The 20,754-nt window shown below is 46.5% G+C and overlaps 1 protein-coding gene across 3 annotated transcripts; it reads left to right on the forward strand.

The window, feature by feature from the left end:
* Window positions 1-14,205: 14,205 nt before the first annotated feature.
* UQCC6 (ubiquinol-cytochrome c reductase complex assembly factor 6) lies at window positions 14,206-17,385 on the forward strand. Of its 3 annotated transcripts, none has more exons than XM_075600596.1 (3): window positions 14,206-14,344; window positions 16,002-16,138; window positions 17,163-17,385. In XM_075600596.1, exons 2-3 carry the CDS (start codon window positions 16,031-16,033, stop codon window positions 17,250-17,252), a joined length of 198 nt encoding a protein of 65 aa, XP_075456711.1. In that variant the 5' UTR covers window positions 14,206-14,344; window positions 16,002-16,030; the 3' UTR covers window positions 17,253-17,385. The 3 variants fall into 3 exon arrangements, with proteins under 3 accessions (XP_075456711.1, XP_075456710.1, XP_075456712.1); XM_075600595.1 differs by having other exon boundaries at window positions 14,209-14,344; window positions 15,999-16,138; XM_075600597.1 differs by lacking the exon at window positions 14,206-14,344 and adding an exon at window positions 14,408-14,563 and having other exon boundaries at window positions 15,999-16,138.
* Window positions 17,386-20,754: the final 3,369 nt, after the last annotated feature.

The raw sequence follows: 20,754 nt of genomic DNA on the forward strand, positions 1-20,754 counted from the left end.
CCCCACCACGCGTCAGGACAGGGACAGGGGCTCGTCTGACACAGCCAATCAGGGCCGTTGGAGGTGACAGTGCTTTAGGATACCCCGCAGAGGAGGGTTTAAGGAGAGTGGGAAATTCAAACTGACCAATGGGAATCGAGCCGGCGGGGCAAGGCCTTGGGTTCCAGTTTCAGCCAGATATCTTCCACAGAGATAGATGCCTCAAAGTCTGGGATGAACGATGGCTCTGCTTTTCAATCGTGCACCTCAGTGTCCCTAAGGAATGCCTCCGTTCTTTGAAATGTCTAGCGACAGGGAGGCATTTGAGATCCATGTCCTCAGCATTGCTCAAAAGAGCTTTCTGATTGTGGTGCGGTGCATGGCCATCCGCACCTTGAGCATCCACACTGTCTTTCCAATGTACAGGAGTCCACAGGGGCACTTGATATAGTACACCACGAATTTTGATTCGCTGTTTAATGCCTGTTTGGTTTTAATCGTCAGGCCACTATGAGGGTGACTGTAACTGGGGCCCTGCTGCATGAATTGACAATTCATGCAACCATGACACCGGTAGGAGCCTGTTTTTTTGGCCAGCCATGTTTTTTGAACGGCATATTTGTCTGTGGGGTCTGATCCTGTAATCATATCCCCAATACTTGGGCCTCGGAGAAAGCAAAATAACAGTGGTTCACGTGCACATGCGCCAATCCTCTCATCATTCTCAAGAATACTCCAATTCCCCCGAATACAACGCTTGATGTCATTAGAAGCAGTGTTGAAGGTGCCGACGGTGTTAAATCTGTTTGTGACTGGCCTTGTGGTAACTGTTGTTAACAGTGTATTTCTGTCAATCGGTTCAACCTTACGTAGAGCATCTTGAATATCCTTTGAACAGTGGCCCCTCTCATAGAATCGTGCAGCCATTACAACAAGGGCACTCTGTGCCTCTGTGAGGAATCAGGGATCGCGGCGCCCGCGCCCTGGTTCCTCTGCTGATATATTCCCTCCTGCTGCCGTGGCGCGCACCCCTCGCCAGCGCCACTCACCTCCGTCGGTTCTGGGGGTTCCCCGTCGTCCTCGGCGTCCCCGGTTTCCAGCAGTACCTCACGCGGCTGCCATGTTGCTCGGGCGCGCGCCTGAACAGCGCGCGCCGGGCGAAGTTAATTTATTCACTGCTCTGGCAGTGAAGACCCGCCCCCAATACAGGAATATGATCTCCTGTCAAGACAAGAGTCCTCACCTGCCTGCCAATCAAGGGAACCTATCCAGGATGGCTCCACGCAGTCCTCCAGGTCTGCCTTCACTTCTGATTGGTCAGCCACACTTTATAATGCCAGTCCTTCCTATCATTCATTGCTCGACATAGTTTTCACTTGGATTACTACTCTGGCGTTTTCTCTCTCATTCACTCAGGTTACGACTTGGCTTGGCGGACGTCTCTCTCTGGCTCTAGACCCCTGCTTGGACAAACGACCTTCCAGAATTCTCCAATCCCAGACCTTGGCTAACGGCAACGACAACGGCATTTCTACACCGGTACCGGCAAGTATTGCTAGCGAAATACACCTGGCCTGGCAACGCCAAAATCACCACACTCCGGACACACTCCCTTTGCTGAGGGTGCGTGCTTCTATACGTTCCTCACCTCAGTGAAAGGAACGGGTCTGGTCTGCGGGCAGCACCGGCGTAACATTATGTCGAGCCCACAAGACGCAGACCAGACTGTGGACTCTATGATGACGGCCATGTACCAACAATTACAGGCCTTAACGGATCAAGTGGCTCTCCTCTCCCAACAGGTATCGGAACGCCCTTTACAGGCTCCGCCTGCGGCTGCACCCCCGGCGCAGCCTGACTTATCTTCCACTTCATTTTCAGTTCCAAAGATTCCGGCTCCAAGGCCCTACGCAGGGGATCCACACACCTGTCGTGGCTTTCTCAACCAGTGCGAGATCCAGTTCGAGATGGCTCCCCAGCTGTATGCTACTGGCCGGAAAAAGGTAGCCTACGTATATAGTCTGCTCACAGGTAATGCACTGGCATGGGCCTCTCCGATCTGGGAACTACGCCCTGATATTACCCGCGATTACGCGGCCTTCAGACGGGACTTTCGACAGGTTTTTGATATCCCCGCACGTCAAGAGACTGCTTCTGATACCTTGCTAGAGCTTACACAGGGACGTCGGCCTGTGGGTCAATACGCCTTGGAATTCAGAACCGTAGCAGCTGAGACTCATTGGGGTCAGGAGGCTTTAGTCGCCGCCTTCTGGAAAGGTCTATCGGAGTCTCTGAAGGATGAACTTGCTTCCCACACCAGGCCAGAGTTACTGGAGGATCTCATCACCCTGGCTACTCGTATGGATCAGCGCCTTCAGGTACGCTGCGCTCAGCGTCAGCTTCCCCGGGCTACGCCTTTCCGTGCTTCCTTTTCAAGGTTCTCTACTAACCAGAGACCTGTCGTATCCCCGTTACCGGCGCTGGAGGCTCCAGAGCCGATGCAACTTGGAGTTCAGCAACCTCGGGTACCGTCACGACAACTTCGCTCTACTGGGGAATCGTGCCATCATTGCGGAGCTTCTGAGCAGCGTACCCGTAACCATCCTCCATCTCCGGGAAACGACTAAGCCCAGTGAGTACGAAGGGGCGCTCTCTGGGTACTGAATCTCCTTGTCCCCCTCCAAGAAGGGAACTTCCCAAAAGATTGACTATTCCCGTCTCCCTTTCAGGACCGACTTTCCGCACCTCCACTGCTGCATTTATCGATTCCGGCGCAGGAGGGAATTTCATAGATCAAACCTTTTCTGAGCAAAATCAAATTCCGCTTTCCAGGAAGGACTCTCCCGTTGCCTTGGTCGGGATTGATAATCGACCTCTCACCCCGGCTTATATCTCCTTAGAGACCGGACCTATCACCCTTTCTACTCATTCTCACAAAGAGACTCTGGGTTTTGATGTTATTCATGCCCCAGGAACACCTATCACGCTTGGCTTGCCCTGGTTACAGAAGCATAATCCACTCATCGATTGGGTGTCTCCTAACCCTATTAACTGGAGGTCAAGGTCAGAGAATCCTTTTTCCTCTATCAAGCAACCATCCTTTCTATTAGCCAATACATCAAGTTCTCTGAGGGAGTTGCCTTCTCCATACGCCGAATTCTTGGACGTTTTCAGCAAGGCTCAGTCTGAACTTCTACCTCCTCATCGTTCCTACGATTGTCCGATTGATCTGGTACCTGGTTATACCTTGCCGAAAGCCAAATCTTATCCTCTCTCGTTGCCCGAGACCAAAGCTATGGACGAATATATTCGTGAGAATCTTAAGCGGGGCTTCATACGTCATTCCAATTCTCCTGCGGGGGCTGGATTCTTCTTTGTCAAAAAGAAAGATGGTACTCTCAGACCATGTATTGATTACCGGGGTCTGAACCATATCACGGTGAAGAATCGTTATCCACTCCCACTCATCTCCGAACTCTTTGATAGACTTCAGGGGGCCAATCTCTTTACTAAACTGGATCTCCGTGGGGCATACAACCTCATCCGCATCCGGGAGGGCGATGAATGGAAGACTGCCTTCAACATCCGTAGCGGACACTACGAATATCTAGTGATGCCCTTCGGGTTATGCAACGCACCGGCAGTTTTTCAGGACTTCATCAATGACATCTTTCGAGACGTTCTTAATATATTTGTCATTGTTTACCTGGATGACATCCTTATTTTTTCTCAAAACTTACAGGATCATATCATCCACACGAAGTTTGTGCTTTCACGCCTCCGCGAGAACCGGTTGTTTGCTAAAATGGAGAAATGCATTTTTCATCAGTCTACCACTTCTTTTCTCGGATACATCATCTCCAACAAAGGTTTGGCCATGGACCCAGAGAAGCTAAAGGCCGTCGTGGATTGGCCACAACCCAATTCCCTCAAATCTGTTCAACGGTTTTTGGGTTTTTCTAATTATTACCGGAAGTTTATCCGCAACTTTTCCACCATTGTCGCTCCTATCACGGCACTGACCAAAGGTGCAGACCCTTCATCTTAGTCTCCAGAAGCTGTCACGGCATTCGAGACACTGAAACAAACTTTTGTCTCTGCTCCCATCCTTCGACACCCTAACACGAATTTCCCTTTCACCTTAGAGGTTGACGCTTCGGACTGTGGGGCTGGGGCGGTTCTGTCGCAGAAATTTTCTTCCCAGGATAAACTTCATCCTTGCGGGTTTTTCTCCAAAAGATTTTCATCGGCAGAGAGGAATTATGACGTGGGCAATAGGGAACTTTTGGCCGTCAAAATGGCTCTTCAAGAATGGAGACATCTTCTGGAGGGGTCAAAAGAGCCATTCACCATCCTTACGGACCATAAAAACTTATTGTACATTGAGAATGCCCGTCGCTTAGGTCCTCGCCAAGCTCGCTGGTCGTTATTTTTCTCTAGATTCAATTTTGTTCTCTCATACATTCCCGGCACTAAGAACGTCAAGGCGGATGCTCTCTCCCGGCAATACTCTTCTGAAGAGAGATCAGAGAAAACCACTGAGTCCATCCTCCCTAAACAAAGAATCTTAGCAGCTGTGGCATTCAAGAATCTGGAGAGGATCATCAAGTCTCAAGAGAACCTCCCGTCCGGTCTTGTGGTTCCTAAAGACTCTTTGTATGTGGAACCCAAATTTATCCCTGAAATACTGGACTGGGGACACGCCGTCCGTTCGGCAGGGCATCCTGGATTCAAGAAAACCTTGGACCTCATCCGTCGTACCTTTTGGTGGCCCAATATGGCTAAAACCATTCTGGAATTTACACGGTCCTGTCCGGTATGTGCGCGTAACAAGATTCCTCGTCAGAAACCTCAGGGTCTTCTCTTACCTTTACCTATTCCGGAGCGTCCTTGGTCCCACATTTCGATGGATTTTATTGTGGAGTTGCCTAGGTCGAATGGCATGAATACCATTCTTGTGGTAGTAGATCGGTTTTCCAAGATGGCACACTTTATCCCTCTCAAAGGATTACCCTCCTCACCCGCCCTTGCGGATATTTTTGCCAAAGAGATTTTCCGGATCCATGGGATTCCTACATCCATCGTGTCCGATCGGGGTTCCCAGTTCGTCTCCAAGTTCTGGAGAAATTTCACCAAGAGACTAGGTATCTCGTCTTCCTTTTCTTCTGGATATCACCCTCAATCCAACGGACAGACCGAGAGGGTTAATCAATCCCTCGAGAAATACTTAAGGTGCTTCATCTCTAATTCTCAGGATGACTGGGCAGAATTACTTATCTGGGCTGAGTACGCATTCAATTCTTCCAGGAATGAGTCCACCCACGAGACTCCCTTCTTTATCAACTACGGATTCCATCCGGCTCGCCTACCTATTACTAAAGAATCCTCTGGGGTACCAGCCGTGGACGAACATATTGCTCTCCTACAAGACTCTTGGTCCAGAATACAATCTGCATTACAAAAAGCATCCTTGACATCTAAAAATCAGGCTGATCGTCACCGTCGTCCGGCACCCGAATACAAACCCGGGGACAAGGTGTGGCTATCTTCCAAGAACATCCGTCTCAAAACGCCTTCCCTCAAATTGGCTCCTAGGTTCCTGGGTCCCTTTTCCATTTTGGAGCAGGTTAATCCGGTTTCTTTTCGACTCCAACTTCCTCAAAGCATGAGAATTCCGAATGTCTTTCACACCTCACTTCTCAAACCTTTTATCTCCAGTAGCCTCTTTCCGGATCACACTTCGAAACCAGATCCTGTGATGGTACAGGGTAACGAAGAGTATGAAATACAGGCTCTACTGGATTCCCGTCTTTCAAGAGGTAAAGTCCACTTCTTGGTCCACTGGAGAGGTTTTGGACCCGAAGAGAGGTCATGGGTACCCCTGAAAGATATTCATGCTCCAGGACTCCTCAAACGCTTTCGTAAGAAGTTTCCATCAAAACCATGGAAGGATCGTCCTGAGGCCGATCCTGAAGGGGGGGGTACTGTGAGGAATCAGGGATCGCGGCGCCCGCGCCCTGGTTCCTCTGCTGATATATTCCCTCCTGCTGCCGTGGCGCGCACCCCTCGCCAGCGCCACTCACCTCCGTCGGTTCTGGGGGTTCCCCGTCGTCCTCGGCGTCCCCGGTTTCCAGCAGTACCTCACGCGGCCGCCATGTTGCTCGGGCGCGCGCCTGAACAGCGCGCGCCGGGCGAAGTTAATTTATTCACTGCTCTGGCAGTGAAGACCCGCCCCCAACACAGGAATATGATCTCCTGTCAAGACAAGAGTCCTCACCTGCCTGCCAATCAAGGGAACCTATCCAGGATGGCTCCACGCAGTCCTCAAGGTCTGCCTTCACTTCTGATTGGTCAGCCACACTTTATAATGCCAGTCCTTCCTATCATTCATTGCTCGACATAGTTTTCACTTGGATTACTACTCTGGCGTTTTCTCTCTCATTCACTCAGGTTACGACTTGGCTTGGCGGACGTCTCTCTCTGGCTCTAGACCCCTGCTTGAACAAACGACCTTCCAGAATTCTCCAATCCCAGACCTTGGCTAACGGCAACGACAACGGCATTTCTACACCGGTACCGGCAAGTATTGCTAGCGAAATACACCTGGCCTGGCAACGCCAAAATCACCACACTCCGGACACGCTCCCTTTGCTGCGGGTGCGTGCTTCTATACGTTCCTCACCTCAGTGAAAGGAACGGGTCTGGTCTGCGGGCAGCACCGGCGTAACAGCCTCCTCCGGATCCGTCGTTATTCTCTTCACTCTCAGTAACTGTGAGTAGGGGAGACCCGTCTTTAATGTCAGAGGGTGATGGCTTGTTGCACACTGTAATGAGTTCTTGTCCGTACTCTTACGGTAAAGCTTAGTAGCCAATGTGCCACCCGTTTTGTACACTACTGTATCCAAGAATGGAATTTCGCTACTGTTGTAATTCAAGGTGAAGCGTATTGTGGACGGAATGTTATTTAAAAAGGCCACAAATGCCATTAGGTCCTCCTCACTTCTGTCCCACAGAATGAAGACATCATCAATATAGCGGAGATACGTCATGTTACGCCGGTGCTGCCCGCAGACCAGACCCGTCCCTTATAATGAGGTGGGGACGTATATGTGCACGCACCCGCAGCAAAAGGAGCGTGTCCGGAGTGTGGTGTTTTAGGCGTTGCCAGGCAGGGTGGTGTTAGCTTTAGCAATACTTCCCGGTTCCAGTAAAGAAGTGCCGTAGTCGTTGCCGTTAGCCAAGGTCAGGGATTGGAAAATTCCGGAAGGTCGGTGTCCAAGCAGGGATCGAGAACCAGAGGTTGACGTCCGCCAAGCCAAGTCGTGACTTGAGTAAATGAAGAGAGAAAGTGCCAGAGTAGACATCCGCAAGTGGAGACTATGTCGAGCGATGTGGGAATGGCAGGAAAGGCATAATATAGTGAGGCTGGCGATTAGGAAGAGGGGGCAGACCTGGAGGAGTGCATGGAGCTGTCCTGGATAGGTTGCCTAAAGAATACAGGTGAGCAGTCTTAGAGCCTGATTGAATTCTGTGTATGTGTTGGGGGCGGAGCCTCACTGCAGGAGCAGTGAATAAATTAACATGATCTGGCGCACGCTCTGTAACGGGGGAGGGCGCGTGCCCGTGTACAGTAGCAGCCGCTATAGCTCGAGCCGCTTGCGGCTCAGCAACCGCCCACCGGGGACGAGGAGGGAGTCCCCCAACCACAGAGAACGGACGGGGCCGGCGAAGGGGGCGCTCCGCAGTAGCGGCCAGGACATGAGGTGAGGGGAGGTCACGCCGCGGCCGTCGTGACCCCCGGATCCTCACACTTCATAATGTGCTGCCCATATGGCGCATCATGTAATATATGTATTTGCTCATACATATTCATAAACAGATTCGCGTATGACGGCGCCATGTTCGAACCCATGGCTGTTCCGGTTAATTGTAGATAGTACTGTTTCTCGAATCTGAATTTTTTTTTGTGGAGAATGACTTCAATCAACAACAGAAGAACTTCTATAGACAGGCCTTGATGTGCCCCAAACTCTTCAAATTTAGTGCGTACTGCTTTTAGTCCATCCTTCAGCCCGCGCATGCGCAATGCTCTTTCTGGAGCAATTTTCTCGGTCATCAAGTTTACTGGGTGGTACATTTAGCTTTCTTTGTACATCTGCCATTTCCTTTTTTTAATTGCAAAATATTGTCAATCTCCAATTCTATGTTCATTTTGACAGATTCTTGGACTTGAGCAATATGGTCTTTCACTTAATTAATGATCTCTTTAAACCACATAGTTTGCGCTGCAAATAGTGGTTCCATGCTTTGTTTCACTGCTCTTACCAGGTCTTAATTTCCTGGCACTATGGATCTTGTTTTTTCAGTGATCTCAAAAAAAGGAGGCCGCGCTCGTCCGTTGTCTTCAGGATATGTCTTGGAGTAAATCTCTTTTCCCGCAGCTCCTTCACTCTTCGGTGATCAGCCGGGCCAACAGTCAATCCAAATGTACAAAAAAGTTGGAGCGCAGAGAAGAAGAAAATTCGGTGTTAAACAATCGTCACTTTATTGGTGAGTACACTGTCTAGTAAAAACTTACAATTAGGTATAACTGCATGCACGATGGGGCTCCCACGTTCATCTGTATTTGGCGCCGTCACTACCCCTGCCCAGACCGTTCTCTCCTACTGCGCGTTGTTCTCCTGATGAAGCGCTAGTATGCGCGAAACGCGTTGAGGGGTTGCTCAGTAGTTTGGTATACACGTCCATTTAGGAGTGTAATACCTGCACGATAGGGGTACCCGTTCCTGTTTTCTAACGTCACCCCCGCCAGCTATTGCTATTGCCATCGCTATCTCACGTGAGAGCACGCCCACCATTCTGCTATATTTAGTAAAAACTTACAATTAGGTATAACTGCGTGCACGATGGGGCTCCCACGTTCATCTGTATTTGGCGCCGTCACTACCCCTGCCCAGACCGTTCTCTCCTACTGCGGATCCCCCTTTTATTGTTTCGGCAGCATGCTGGGGCCCGGAGTGCTCAGGAATTTGTCCATGAACGGACGTCGCCTCTTTCATGTAAATTTTCATTCTCTTCTGACAGGTTTATATGTTATATGTAAAACGCATGTAATGGAAAACCAGACGATTAAACCAGGATCGCAAGTACTAGACAGAACGAAGGGGAGCCAACAGGAGCAACACAAATGTACAAAACAAGCTCTGACACCGAGACCAACTATAAACCGATAACTATAACTAACCTATAAACCTCAGAATAATCTGCAAGAAACTGTAGAGCACTGATCGGTGTCGACACACATACGCTCCCGGCTTCCATCTGAAACCATGGAAGACAGGGTGCCGACCAATCAGCGAAAGAGATTGTCTTCGCTGGTCAATCAGAGGGAGGGCTCTTCTGACACAACCAATCAGGGCCGTTGGAGGTGACAGTGCTTTAGGATACCCCGCAGAGGAGGGTTTAAGGAGAGTGGGAAATTCAAACTGACCAATGGGAATCGAGCCGGCGGGGCAAGGCCTTGGGTTCCAGTTTCAGCCAGATATCTTCCACAGAGATAGATGCCTCAAAGTCTGGGATGAACGATGGCTCTGCTTTTCAAGTACACATTCCCCCGACCTGAGTCCATACCCTCCTCCCCCAGTGTTCTCAATCACTTCACCTAGTTCAAATTCGATTATGACCCAATCTCCATTATGTGCTGGTCCGGCTGAGTAGATTACCAGCCCACCACACAATGGAGCCTTACAAATACATAGCAGTAAAATACACCTAGAGAAATAAACTGCCTTACAGGGGGATACACAGAAACACACTTGTCAGCCATTTTGACTACAATAAGATGGCCATAAGAGCCTATAACATAAGCAGCCATCTTGACGGGTAGGGGCAAACAACGGGTGTAACCTTTCTTTTCTGATCAATACTCACGAGTCTAACCCATGCCGACTCTTCTCTGTCTTTGACTCACTACTCAGACCACTGTCTCTTACCTGTTTTTCTTACTCCATTGCACCTCACGAATTTGCTGACTATTTCAAGACAAATGTGGATTTAATTCAAGACATCCCTCTGTATCCTCCTTACATTCTACACCTCTTCTTCTTAGACTCTTTGTCCTCTCTCAGAGGACGTCACTGCTTTTCTCTTCCCCCTCTACTACTTGCCCTCTTGACCCTATTCACTCCCATCTCCTAAAACCTATTGCTCCTATTCTAATCCCTGCACTCACACACATTTTCAACACCTCCCTCCACTCTGGTACCTTTCCCACCTCCTTCAGACACGCAACAGTTATACCCTTACTCAAAAACAGCAAGCTTGACCATGCCTGTCTCTTTAATTATCGCCCTATCTCGCTCCTGCCTTTTGCCTCTAAACTCCTTGAACGACAGGAAGATAGGTGAAGATGTGTTGCACTGCCTCAATTTCCAACTCCCAATGAGACCGGAAAAAATACAAAGTGAGCACTCAACTAAATAACAGGTTAGGTTTATTGCAGGGTGGTGCAGCAAGGGAACAGCAAAGCCACACGAACGCACCTACGCGTTTCGTGCACGAGGCACTTTATCAAGGTGACAAACAAGTATAAAACTGCCTGATTTATACTCACCTGTACTGTGCCTCACGCTGCTGGGTGTGACGTCATCGTCCCGCGTCGCAACGGGTCGCGGTGACGCGGCGTACACAGCCATTGGCTGGGCCAGTCAGGTGGTATGGTAATGCTATCTGACTGTCTTTTTTTCTCTCTTTTTTTTTTTTTTCTAAAACAAACTTTATTAACAACACATAAATGTACAATAAGATAAAAAAACAGAATTAAAAACGCATTTCAATACTATAATAGCAGTAGCTCAACACAGGCATAGACAATGGGTATTTGTAGTATGTATGGGGCATAATATTACTATAATAAATTTACAGCTAAGTGCTATAAATGGCCCCCATTAGGTTCATAATGAACTATGCCTGTGTAGGTGATATTTGGTAGTTTGTGGATCGTGGACTGAACATGATCACAATTCAAGTGCAAAATACAGAATAATTGTTATAATCAGATGCATATACATAAGAATATAGTCCTAGCTAATCACTTTAGTGGACAACATAAGATGCTTCTTATACAAGTCACTTATTTATGAGTTGACCCTAGACCTAATGGTACATTAATATTCAATTATATTCATGGAATATGTGATGGTATCTAACCTACTTACATATTGAATAGAACAGCATGAACAGAGATTGGGAAAGCAGAACAAGAAGAGAAAATTAGAAAAAATATAAGTATTGAGGGTTAATGACAATTTTAATTAATAAATTAATCTATGCCCATAATATTCTTGTTTTAAACTCCTTGAACACCTTGTATTCTCTTGCTTGCTCCATTTTCTCAACACCTATTCTCTCCTAGATCCTCTACAATCTGGTTTCCGCACTGCTCACTCCATAAAAACAGCCCTCACCAGAATACTAATGATTTCCATGCTGCCAAAGCCAAAGGTCATTACACTCTGCTCATAATACTCGACCTCTCTGCAGCCTTTGATACTGTGGACCACCCTCTTCTCCTTCATATTCTCCATACTCTTGGTATCAGTAAGGCCGAGCTTATAGTGCCAGCGAAGGTGACGTCGCCCGAAAACAAATGTAATGCCGCCGCCGCCGCGTGTGCTTATAGTAAGCGCAACGGCGACAATGCGACGTTGCGAAAACTGGTAGCCGGCAAAATTTGATTTTTCAAGGGCTGTCGGCTCACGTGACGGCCCTTGAACCAATCAAATGGCCGGAAACCCGCGACGACGACGCCCGGCGAAATATAACTTTCGCCGGTGGCGACGTCACCCGTCGTGTCGCCGTCGACAGCACTATAGGCGCGGCCTAACAGAGCTCTATCCTGGATTTCCTCTTACCTCTCCCATCGTACTTTCAGTGTCTTGTTTGCTAATACCTCCTCCCCCTCTGTCGATTTCTATGTGGGGGTCACCTTGGGGTCTGCCTTAGAACCTCTTCTCTTTAAACACTCTCTTTGGTGACCTCATCACATCTCTTGTTCAAATATCACCTCTATGCTGATGACACACAAATGTACTCTTCAACCTGACCTTACACCTGCTGTACAAACCAAAGTCTCTGAATGTCTCTCAGCTATATCATCCTGGATGGCCCTCCGCTGACTCAAACTTAACATGTCGAAGACGGAGCTCCTCATACTTTCTCCCAAGCCGGCCCTACTGACCCCATCTATATTACTGTTGGCAGTACTATCATACACCCAGTATCACAAGCACGCTGTCAAAGGACACACTTGACTTCTCGATCACATTCACAATGTAGCTAAAACCTTTTGTTTTAAGATTGCAAAGATACGCCCTTTCCTCTTTTGCTCTACTGCTAAAACTCAAAGGCCTGGTCCCCGCTGGCTACTGCAGCACCCGCTGCAAAGACGAGAGTCCTCCCCTCAATTGTGCCGGGCCAGCTGCGAGGGGGAGCCGCAGCACTGTGGCGAGAGTTGCTCCTGCTCTCAATAGAATTGCGAGCAGGACTCGCGACGGAGCGCTAAGCCACACCCCCCGGCGGTTCAGCCAATGAGGGCGAACCTGCCGGGTGATGTCATGGCCGCGCCCCCGTCACTCCCCCGCCACGCTCCCCCCCCCCCCGGTCTCTGTTCCTGCAGCTCACTGCAGACCGGGGAATCGGCTGCACGCGCCGCCAGTCTCGCGGGCGCGCGTGCAGTGGAGGTACTGAGGCCTCAGCCTAACACATGCCCTCATTTTCTCCCTTCTCGATTACTGTAACCTTTTACTGTCCGGCCTTTCTGCCTCTCACCTGTCTCCCCTACAATATATCCTAAATGCTGCTGCCAGAATCACTTTAATCTCTCCTAAATCTGTCTCAGTGCTTCTCCTGCTGGAATCGCTCTCCTGGCTTCCTATTAAATCTTGTATTACTTACAAAATTCTCATCCACTCACAGAAGTGAGGGGGCAGGAAGTCCCCGGAGCCTGGAGATAAAATTAACGCAGTTGAGCTTTGGAGACCCTCTGCTTCTCACCTTGGGGGGTGGGGAGGAGGTGGGGAGGAGGTGGGGAGGAGGGGGGGGGGGGGCGGGGGGGGGAGAGAGGGTGAACATATATAAGGTAAAGCTTCTTTAAAGTTAAAATTGTACGTGTTTTTTGTGAACAATGAATACGCATTCTCCAGTCCGTTTAATCATAATACTCTTTGGCTAAAAACAGAATTCCAAGTGAAATGCCTCCCATTTTCCAGCATTCCAGAGCTGAACCACGTTAATTTCAGCTGCAGGACTGTCTGGTTCCGGAAATACTTACCTGTAAGTGCAGCTGATACTTCCTGGTTATTAAATCTCCTGCGATGGAACTCTATTTTGTTTCCCCAACAGGGGATGGTACCGGAGGCACCTTCTAACGTAAGTATCTCAGGAACCATGGGTTTCCCGGAATTGGAAGTGGCAACTTCAGCTGGAGCCGGCTCGGAGGGGAGCGCTGCAGCGCGTCAACTTTTTAAGCCGGCTCGGAGGGGAGGGAGCGCGCGCATTTGGAGCCCAGAAGCGGACACGCGTGGCACGCATGTGCTGGAGCGGCCGTGGGTGAGGAAGAGGAGCATGCGGGCGTGTGGGGGGAACGGAGGCCATTAGGAGCGGCGCCGGCCATTACGTGACGTCACTTCCGTTTCACATTTCGTCTCCATCTCTCCAGTTTTGTCCTATCATGACTAGGTGCCACTAAAGAAGTTTCACTTAAAAAAAAGGACCCTTATAAATGCCAAAACAGCTGCAATAAATCTGTACTTTGCATGAGCACTACCCCGTCTCCATTAAACTGAACGAAAAATATTTAGTTTTTGCCAATGCACTTAACCAACCAGGAAAACATGTTATAACCAGCAATACTGGGAAAGAGATGCCTGCAGCTGTTTTTGAAACGAAAAAAATAAATAATTGAAATGTGTCTCGTTTTTTCATCTACTTTGTTCTCAGAATTGACAGATTTACTGTTTGAGAGGTGGAAATGTTAGGAAGCGGTACACATAGCACTTGTTTCCCTTTCTGTGTGATTATACGTAGTTATACTGCGAGGAGATCACTGAGCGAGTCACAGGGCTCTGCACCAATCACGGACACTCTCCTTTGAGAAAGTTCCCGCCTCGATCTGAGCACGCAGCGTCTCGGAGGTTGTCCTACAGAACGTCTGCAGTGACGTCACCGCGCTTCGGCCTGTCTTGCGGCGATTGTAGCCAGCTGATAGGGGAGCAGAGTTCACCGGGGAGAGCGGCGGGCGGCGGCTCCAGCACAGGTCCGCTGTGCGACTTCTGAACCTGTCACCTCTACAAATTAAGGATACGGGGTGCGTGTGCGCGCGCACACACACACCACACGTGTGTGTGTATATATATACATACATACGGGTGCACACATCTACTTGCTCTTTTCTACAGATGCTGGAAGTGACTGCAGTTTTGCTGAATCCCTAGAGATCATTAGGTTATGTAATTGATGGGGTGACAAGTACAAGGTCATAAGGAGCAGACAGCGAGTTGTAAGCTACAGCCTAAAATCAAGCAAGGTCACTATTCACTTTGCAGCATTTGTATCCATTTTTTGGCTATGTAACTTGATCGTGTGAGCACAATGACAATTTGAACTGTCAGGGAAAAGCAAGACAATCCATGCATATGTGCAATGGATATCCAAGGAAACATACAAATATCTATTCAAAAGATCTAACAAATCTGTTTGTTCGGTAAAGGAGGCTCTTCTGGGGTAATCTGAATGGCCAATTTTGCTTCGTAATAGCTACAGTACTGTAGCGAATAACACTTTAAGTAAAGAATGTATGTCTTAATGCAGCATGGAGTGTAAAAGTAACTTGTTTCATATTATGGAGAGCTGGTTCTGTGGGTCCACGAGTCTTCTCTAGTATTAAAAATCAATAGAATATACATTGCTTTATGCTCTAATTCTAGTATTGCTCTGGTTTTGTGTTTACTCTGTACTGTGATTGCGTTAGTTGGGCATTATTATTGCAAAGCATCATAAAAAAAATGATGCAATTAAAGTAACTGGCTGCTGTTGCCTGGGGGAATTGGAGATGCTGCTGGAAGAGAAATGCATAATTGAGGTGTACAAAGTATTGCTCCGTATAGAGCATGCACTGTATTAGTGTAAACATAGAGTATACATTGATCATTTTGAAATACATTTTAACGCACTGTTTCCTGAATCTTCAGAGTGACAATTCCTATAAACATTGGTCAATTGGTGAAATTATCCCAGATGACGTGCGGTCTGGTTGTTGAATTACATTATTGAAACCAAGTCACGGATTCATGACATATAAAAACAACATTATATGGTGATCAAGTCGCTTCATCTTATAGGGCTAGTAAAAGAATGCTGTCGAGGCCTTTGTGGAGGCAAACAGTATGGTACCAACAGTATGTTATGAATTGCATTATATCAGGAAATAATTTCCCCTGCAGCATATGCTATATACAGCACAGAAAGCTAAATAGTGTCCTTATGTACAAGTCAGTGAAGAAAAAGCACATTGAGTGGGTTCTCTTAATATTGCCATACACTGGTTTTTGATGAGCTGAAAAAAATAATCAGTTTTTAAAATGAAAGATTTATTCAATACAAATAAACAACTGAATCGTGCAAATGAAGCATGTAATTGTCATGAAAAAGGGCAAGTGGATATTTGGACAAAATAAGGACACAGTAGTATAGAACCTTTTTTAAACGACATTATTTTTTTCATATTGTAGTTACTAACCTCGTTGGACATTAATCACCCCCTCCGCTGCATATTCCTAGAGTACATGATAAAGGGTTTGTTTGTTGCTCATGTTAATACAGTAGCTCATTTATTACTTTCTTTGAGGTACAAAGCAATACTTGATATCCAAAACCGTAAGAAATAAACCCTGCTCATAAAGGGGAGCAGCTTCTTTTATACATATTGAGCTTAGTTTCTCATGAATTCTATCTTTTCTTAGAAGAGTGGAGCTTTGAGCGAGCATTCCTCACGATGCCTGCTGGAGTCTCCTGGCCACGCTACTTGAAGATGCTGGGTGCAAGTACTTTGGCCATGTTTGCAGGAGCAGAAGTTGTGCACAGATATTACAGACCGGATCTTGTAAGCACTTCTGAAATCATTTTGCATCATTTAAAATGCTGATTACCACTTGCTTCACTGCAGTTACATTTCAGAGGTATTGCATCAGATATTGTGTCAAGATCTCTGCCTACCTACAGAGCAACAAACATCATTGTATTGAGCCAAGTCTTAAAGGAGGATTCTTCATTGTTTATGTATAGATGGATATATGTGTGTGTAAAGATCCCTCCCAAACGTCCTTTCTTCAATATGTGCACGTTTTTTGTTTTTCTTTTATCAGGTGCTAAAATCCTCAATGAAAGAAGTGTAATCCACATTATTCAATCTATAGCAACAATAAGCAATTGCCCTGAAGAACTTTCAATTTTTCAGACAGTAGGCGTGTAATTTGAACTGCACCCGGTGCCACCTACCTCCCCAACCTCTAAATATTCCCAATAAACCATACAGCAGATTCCTCTGAACTGGAGGTTGTATAGTGTATGAATAGGTTCCCTACACTAAAGTCCAGATCCAATAAAATATGCTTGGCTTTAGTCCACCTTAAGTCCTATTCAAAGGAATAGGTGTTAATGTGTGCTAATGCTTGGCAACCTTTAATGAATCTGGGCCTAAATGACCTTCCAGTTCTAGCTTATTTATTTTTTTAAAGATGGCTGCTGAGCAGCTTCCTGCCCATGATAGAATCAGTAATAGTAACATCATTCATCACCGATATTTATTGTCATCTACAGCTTTTTATGTAATTAATGTTTAATTCACAAACATGCTGGTTTATCAGGGGGTAAATATTTCCTTAATCAGTCTCTCCGCAGATAAGACAGTGGCACTTCTGCACTGGGAGTGCTTTATTGGGTCCTTATGTTTTAATAATTTTTCTCCCCCGCAAGTTTTATTGGAGATTTTACCTAAATAATCAGCCTCGTCCCAGTCAGAGGGACCTACAATGCCTTGCTTTGTATTGTTGCAGACCTCTCTGGCAGTGACGGTTGTGTACAGTAGTCCTGACGTGAGCATTACATAACTTCTATTTGTCTTTCAGAGTGTGCCTGAAATTCCACCCAAACCCGGAGAGCTCAAAACAGAACTTCTCGGACTAAAATCTCAGGAAAATAAACATGAAGCAAGCTAGCTGCTGAAATGTGAAATCGCATTATTTCATAAAAGCTATATCTAATGTGTAAATCTATAGTTGTGCCTGTTTTACAACACATTACCTTATTTATACATGTTTATTTTTCAAATATAAAAATTTGTTTAATTTGTGTTTTTTTTTTGTTTTTCTTCCTGAAAAGTTCCAAGACATTAAAGGGAAGACATACATATCACATACGTTTTAACCTGGTTGTTACATTTCTAACCAGTGTTTGAATAAAAATATCGGCTTCATAGTGGGTGTTTTGACCTATTCACTTTCCTAGAGATTCATACATTTGCCAGCGAGCCGCTCTGATGGTTCCTGAATTGCAAACTAATGAGTTGGGCTTAGGTGCAGAATATTATACCTTGATTTATAAACGCTGATATGTTTAAATGAATCCTAAAACCCAATTTACAAACTAGTCTCTAATAGAACCAAAATAAACACGACACTAACATTAAGGGAATAAATGTGGGTGATTTTAATTTAGTTTTTTAATCCGATTCCTGCATTTATAAATGTTAAATTATGTTGTAAACAAGCTAACATTTGGGAGGACTAACTTTCTCTAGCTCCCCCCTTCTGAGTAATATCAGTGTGTCAAACACCGTCAAAAGCAAAGTCCCCCTGCCTTCCTGGCACTGACAGACATGGTGGGCCATGGCTAGAATAAATACGAGTCAACTTTTAGTAATTACCAAAGCAGCCAATTGTTTTCTTTAAGCATGATTGCATTTGTTTTAAGATGATATTGTTTACAAAATGTTTATGATCGTAGAGGCATTGCACATTGAACTGCTACAGTCAAGTGCTACTATTTACTATGAAAATCATCCTAAATGTGCTTTCGCTGCCTCTCCTGTGAACTTGCTCTTCCAAAACCCCTTCAGAGTTTACTACTGTGGCAGACATCTGTGTGTGAGAACAATTTGCTTATGGAGTGGGCAGTCAGTCACGTCCAATCTGTATTGTTCATTGCTTATAACCATAAGCAACATTTACACACTTGGAAAAATCACTCTGAGTTGGAAAATACTGTATTCTGTGGAAAGTTTGATGTTATTATGCATCAGCAAACATTGCTGTGACATACTCTGTATTGACATTTTCCTCACTAGTTCCTGGTCTTTCATGACTGTTGAAAGCTGCTGATATTCTTGCACTATACACCGACTGTCCCCATGCCCAGCTGCTATAAATTAGCTGATCAAGCAACCAAACCAATGGTAACATGATCAAAAATATCAAAGGGACTGTTGCACTTAGCCCAACAATGTAAAGAGATTTTAAATCTAAAATATTTAGAAGGGGGGGGGGGGGGGGGAGGGAGGAGAAATCCTCTCTTCCCCCAACCACCAAGCAGTGATTAAAAGCAGAATGCATGAGCACTGTGCCATTAATGGATCAGCCTCTTCTGGTCAAACAATTAGACATTCACCTCTCATATGATCTACTCGGTCACAATACAGGAGTTTAAAGACACCGTTCAAGCTGTCATTGAAATTTTTATTTTTTCCCCATTCAAAATGTCCATCAATACAATCTGCACACTGACAAGTGATTAGCCAAGTTGCAGATCTATCCGTTCCTCTGTAAAAATCAATCGCTTTGCTCAGGGTTATTTAGCCATTATTGCTGGAAAACAGCACCCATAATGCCAAGCTGTTTGGAAGATCATGTGACCAGGCAGTTACTAGATACAATTGGTGCACTGCTAGGAGGGCAGGGTTCAAGAGACAGTCTGTCTCAGAAGAGGAAGGGTGTGTGACTTTGTAAATTATTTCTATAGAAACAAAAATGCTTGTTACATTAGAAACATTAAAAATGTAGTTCAAATAATGCTACAAGTATTCAGTTCAGAACCGATTAAAGAAACACAAAAAAACCCATGCAGGATATTGCTTGAACTGCAGCTTTAAGGAAGCTACACTATTGATGCATTTTAAAATATCTATCACTCATCCAGATAATGATCGTGTGTACATGGTGTTAAAAAAGGAGCCAGGGATGGTATCCCAAAGAATGTTCATATGTGAGGGAGACCAATGAGGAAGAGAGGTTTAGAACAGAGGGGAGCAAACTTTTTATGGCAAGCCCCTTTTCATCCATGAAATTTCTCAGACCCCCCCTGGCGTGTGTACATACACCTCTTTATTAAAACGGTATAAAATGTAAATACAAATGTCTAAATTTCAACAGCTTGCGCTTGCAAAATTAGGCTGTGCCCACGCTGCTGCTGAGAGCGGTGACATCACCAACTGTAAGCATGAGCACAGCATGTCCTGCATAGTTTTGCAAGCACAAGCGGGAGGGGGGCGTGGATTGGGGCTATTTTTTTGTGTGTTTGTGTGTGTGTGCATTGACTGCTGCTGAGCACGCTTCAATGTCAATTTTGCTTGTCTGCCCAAGTGCCAAGCTTGGGAGACCGTACATGCACAAAGGCAATCCTTTTGGGGGGGCATTCATCCACCTCTTTGCTACCTCACTTCTCTCCCCCCCCTTTTTTCATTTTTATTCTCCCTGCTCTTTGGCTTGCTGTCCCCAGTGTCATCCAAACTCCTACCTACAGTATTATGTATTTTTTTTCTTCCCCATTTGCAATGTTGTGTTTTCACTTTTAAATTATTTTTTTACATTCATAGTATGATTTGTACAGCAGGGCCCCACTTCTCGGCGATCCGCCGGCACTGAGAAGGGGGCCGCCGTCTTGGATCCTCAGTCGCGCATGCGCAGACTGTAGTTTGCACGCACAGACCATAGATCGCGCATGCGCAGAACGGCACAAATGCAAATTTGCGCATGCAAAATCACTGAAAATCACTGAATCCGCTTTCCGGCGATTTTCACTATACGGTGGGCCCCTGGAACGGAACCCGCTGTATACCCGGGCCCTCCTGTATAGTGGCAGCCTACCCTTTCACTTGCAGAGGATCGCAGCGAAGCAGGTTGCCAGCGGAGGGGAGGAGTGTAGGTCCACAGCGCTATTGTAGGGCAGACACCAGGAGGGACGTTTGACATCACAGCGCTGGGGCTTGCTCTTCCCCCATACCTCCGAAGCCCACACACACCATCACGTGGCCGCCACCTGCACTATCCTGTTCGGCCATCCCGCACATCTTCGGCTGCCCGCCCACAGCTTCTTCGCCCTCCCACACACAGCAGGTTCCACCACACGATGACTGCGCCCCCCCTAAATAATCTTGCTCGCCCCCAGTTTCCACATACCACCACACCCTTTCACAGCTCTGGCCGCATGCTGCCTGTGCCCCCCTACATAATCTTGCGCCCCCAGTTTACGCACTGCTGGTTTAGAAGATACTTCAACCAATCCATTGGTTACATTTAAAATATCCTGTAACATTTTGATATGGAAAAGGAATCAATGTTTGAAGCGGTTACAAAAGGTAATATTGTTGGCACTAGTGCTTACAAATCTGACACTAGTCAGCACAGTGGATTTTTTTTGTGGGGGGTGGGGGGTAGACAGTTATGT

Source organism: Ascaphus truei, chromosome 5, assembly GCF_040206685.1.
Source record: "Ascaphus truei isolate aAscTru1 chromosome 5, aAscTru1.hap1, whole genome shotgun sequence".
NCBI classification, from domain to species: domain Eukaryota; kingdom Metazoa; phylum Chordata; class Amphibia; order Anura; family Ascaphidae; genus Ascaphus; species Ascaphus truei.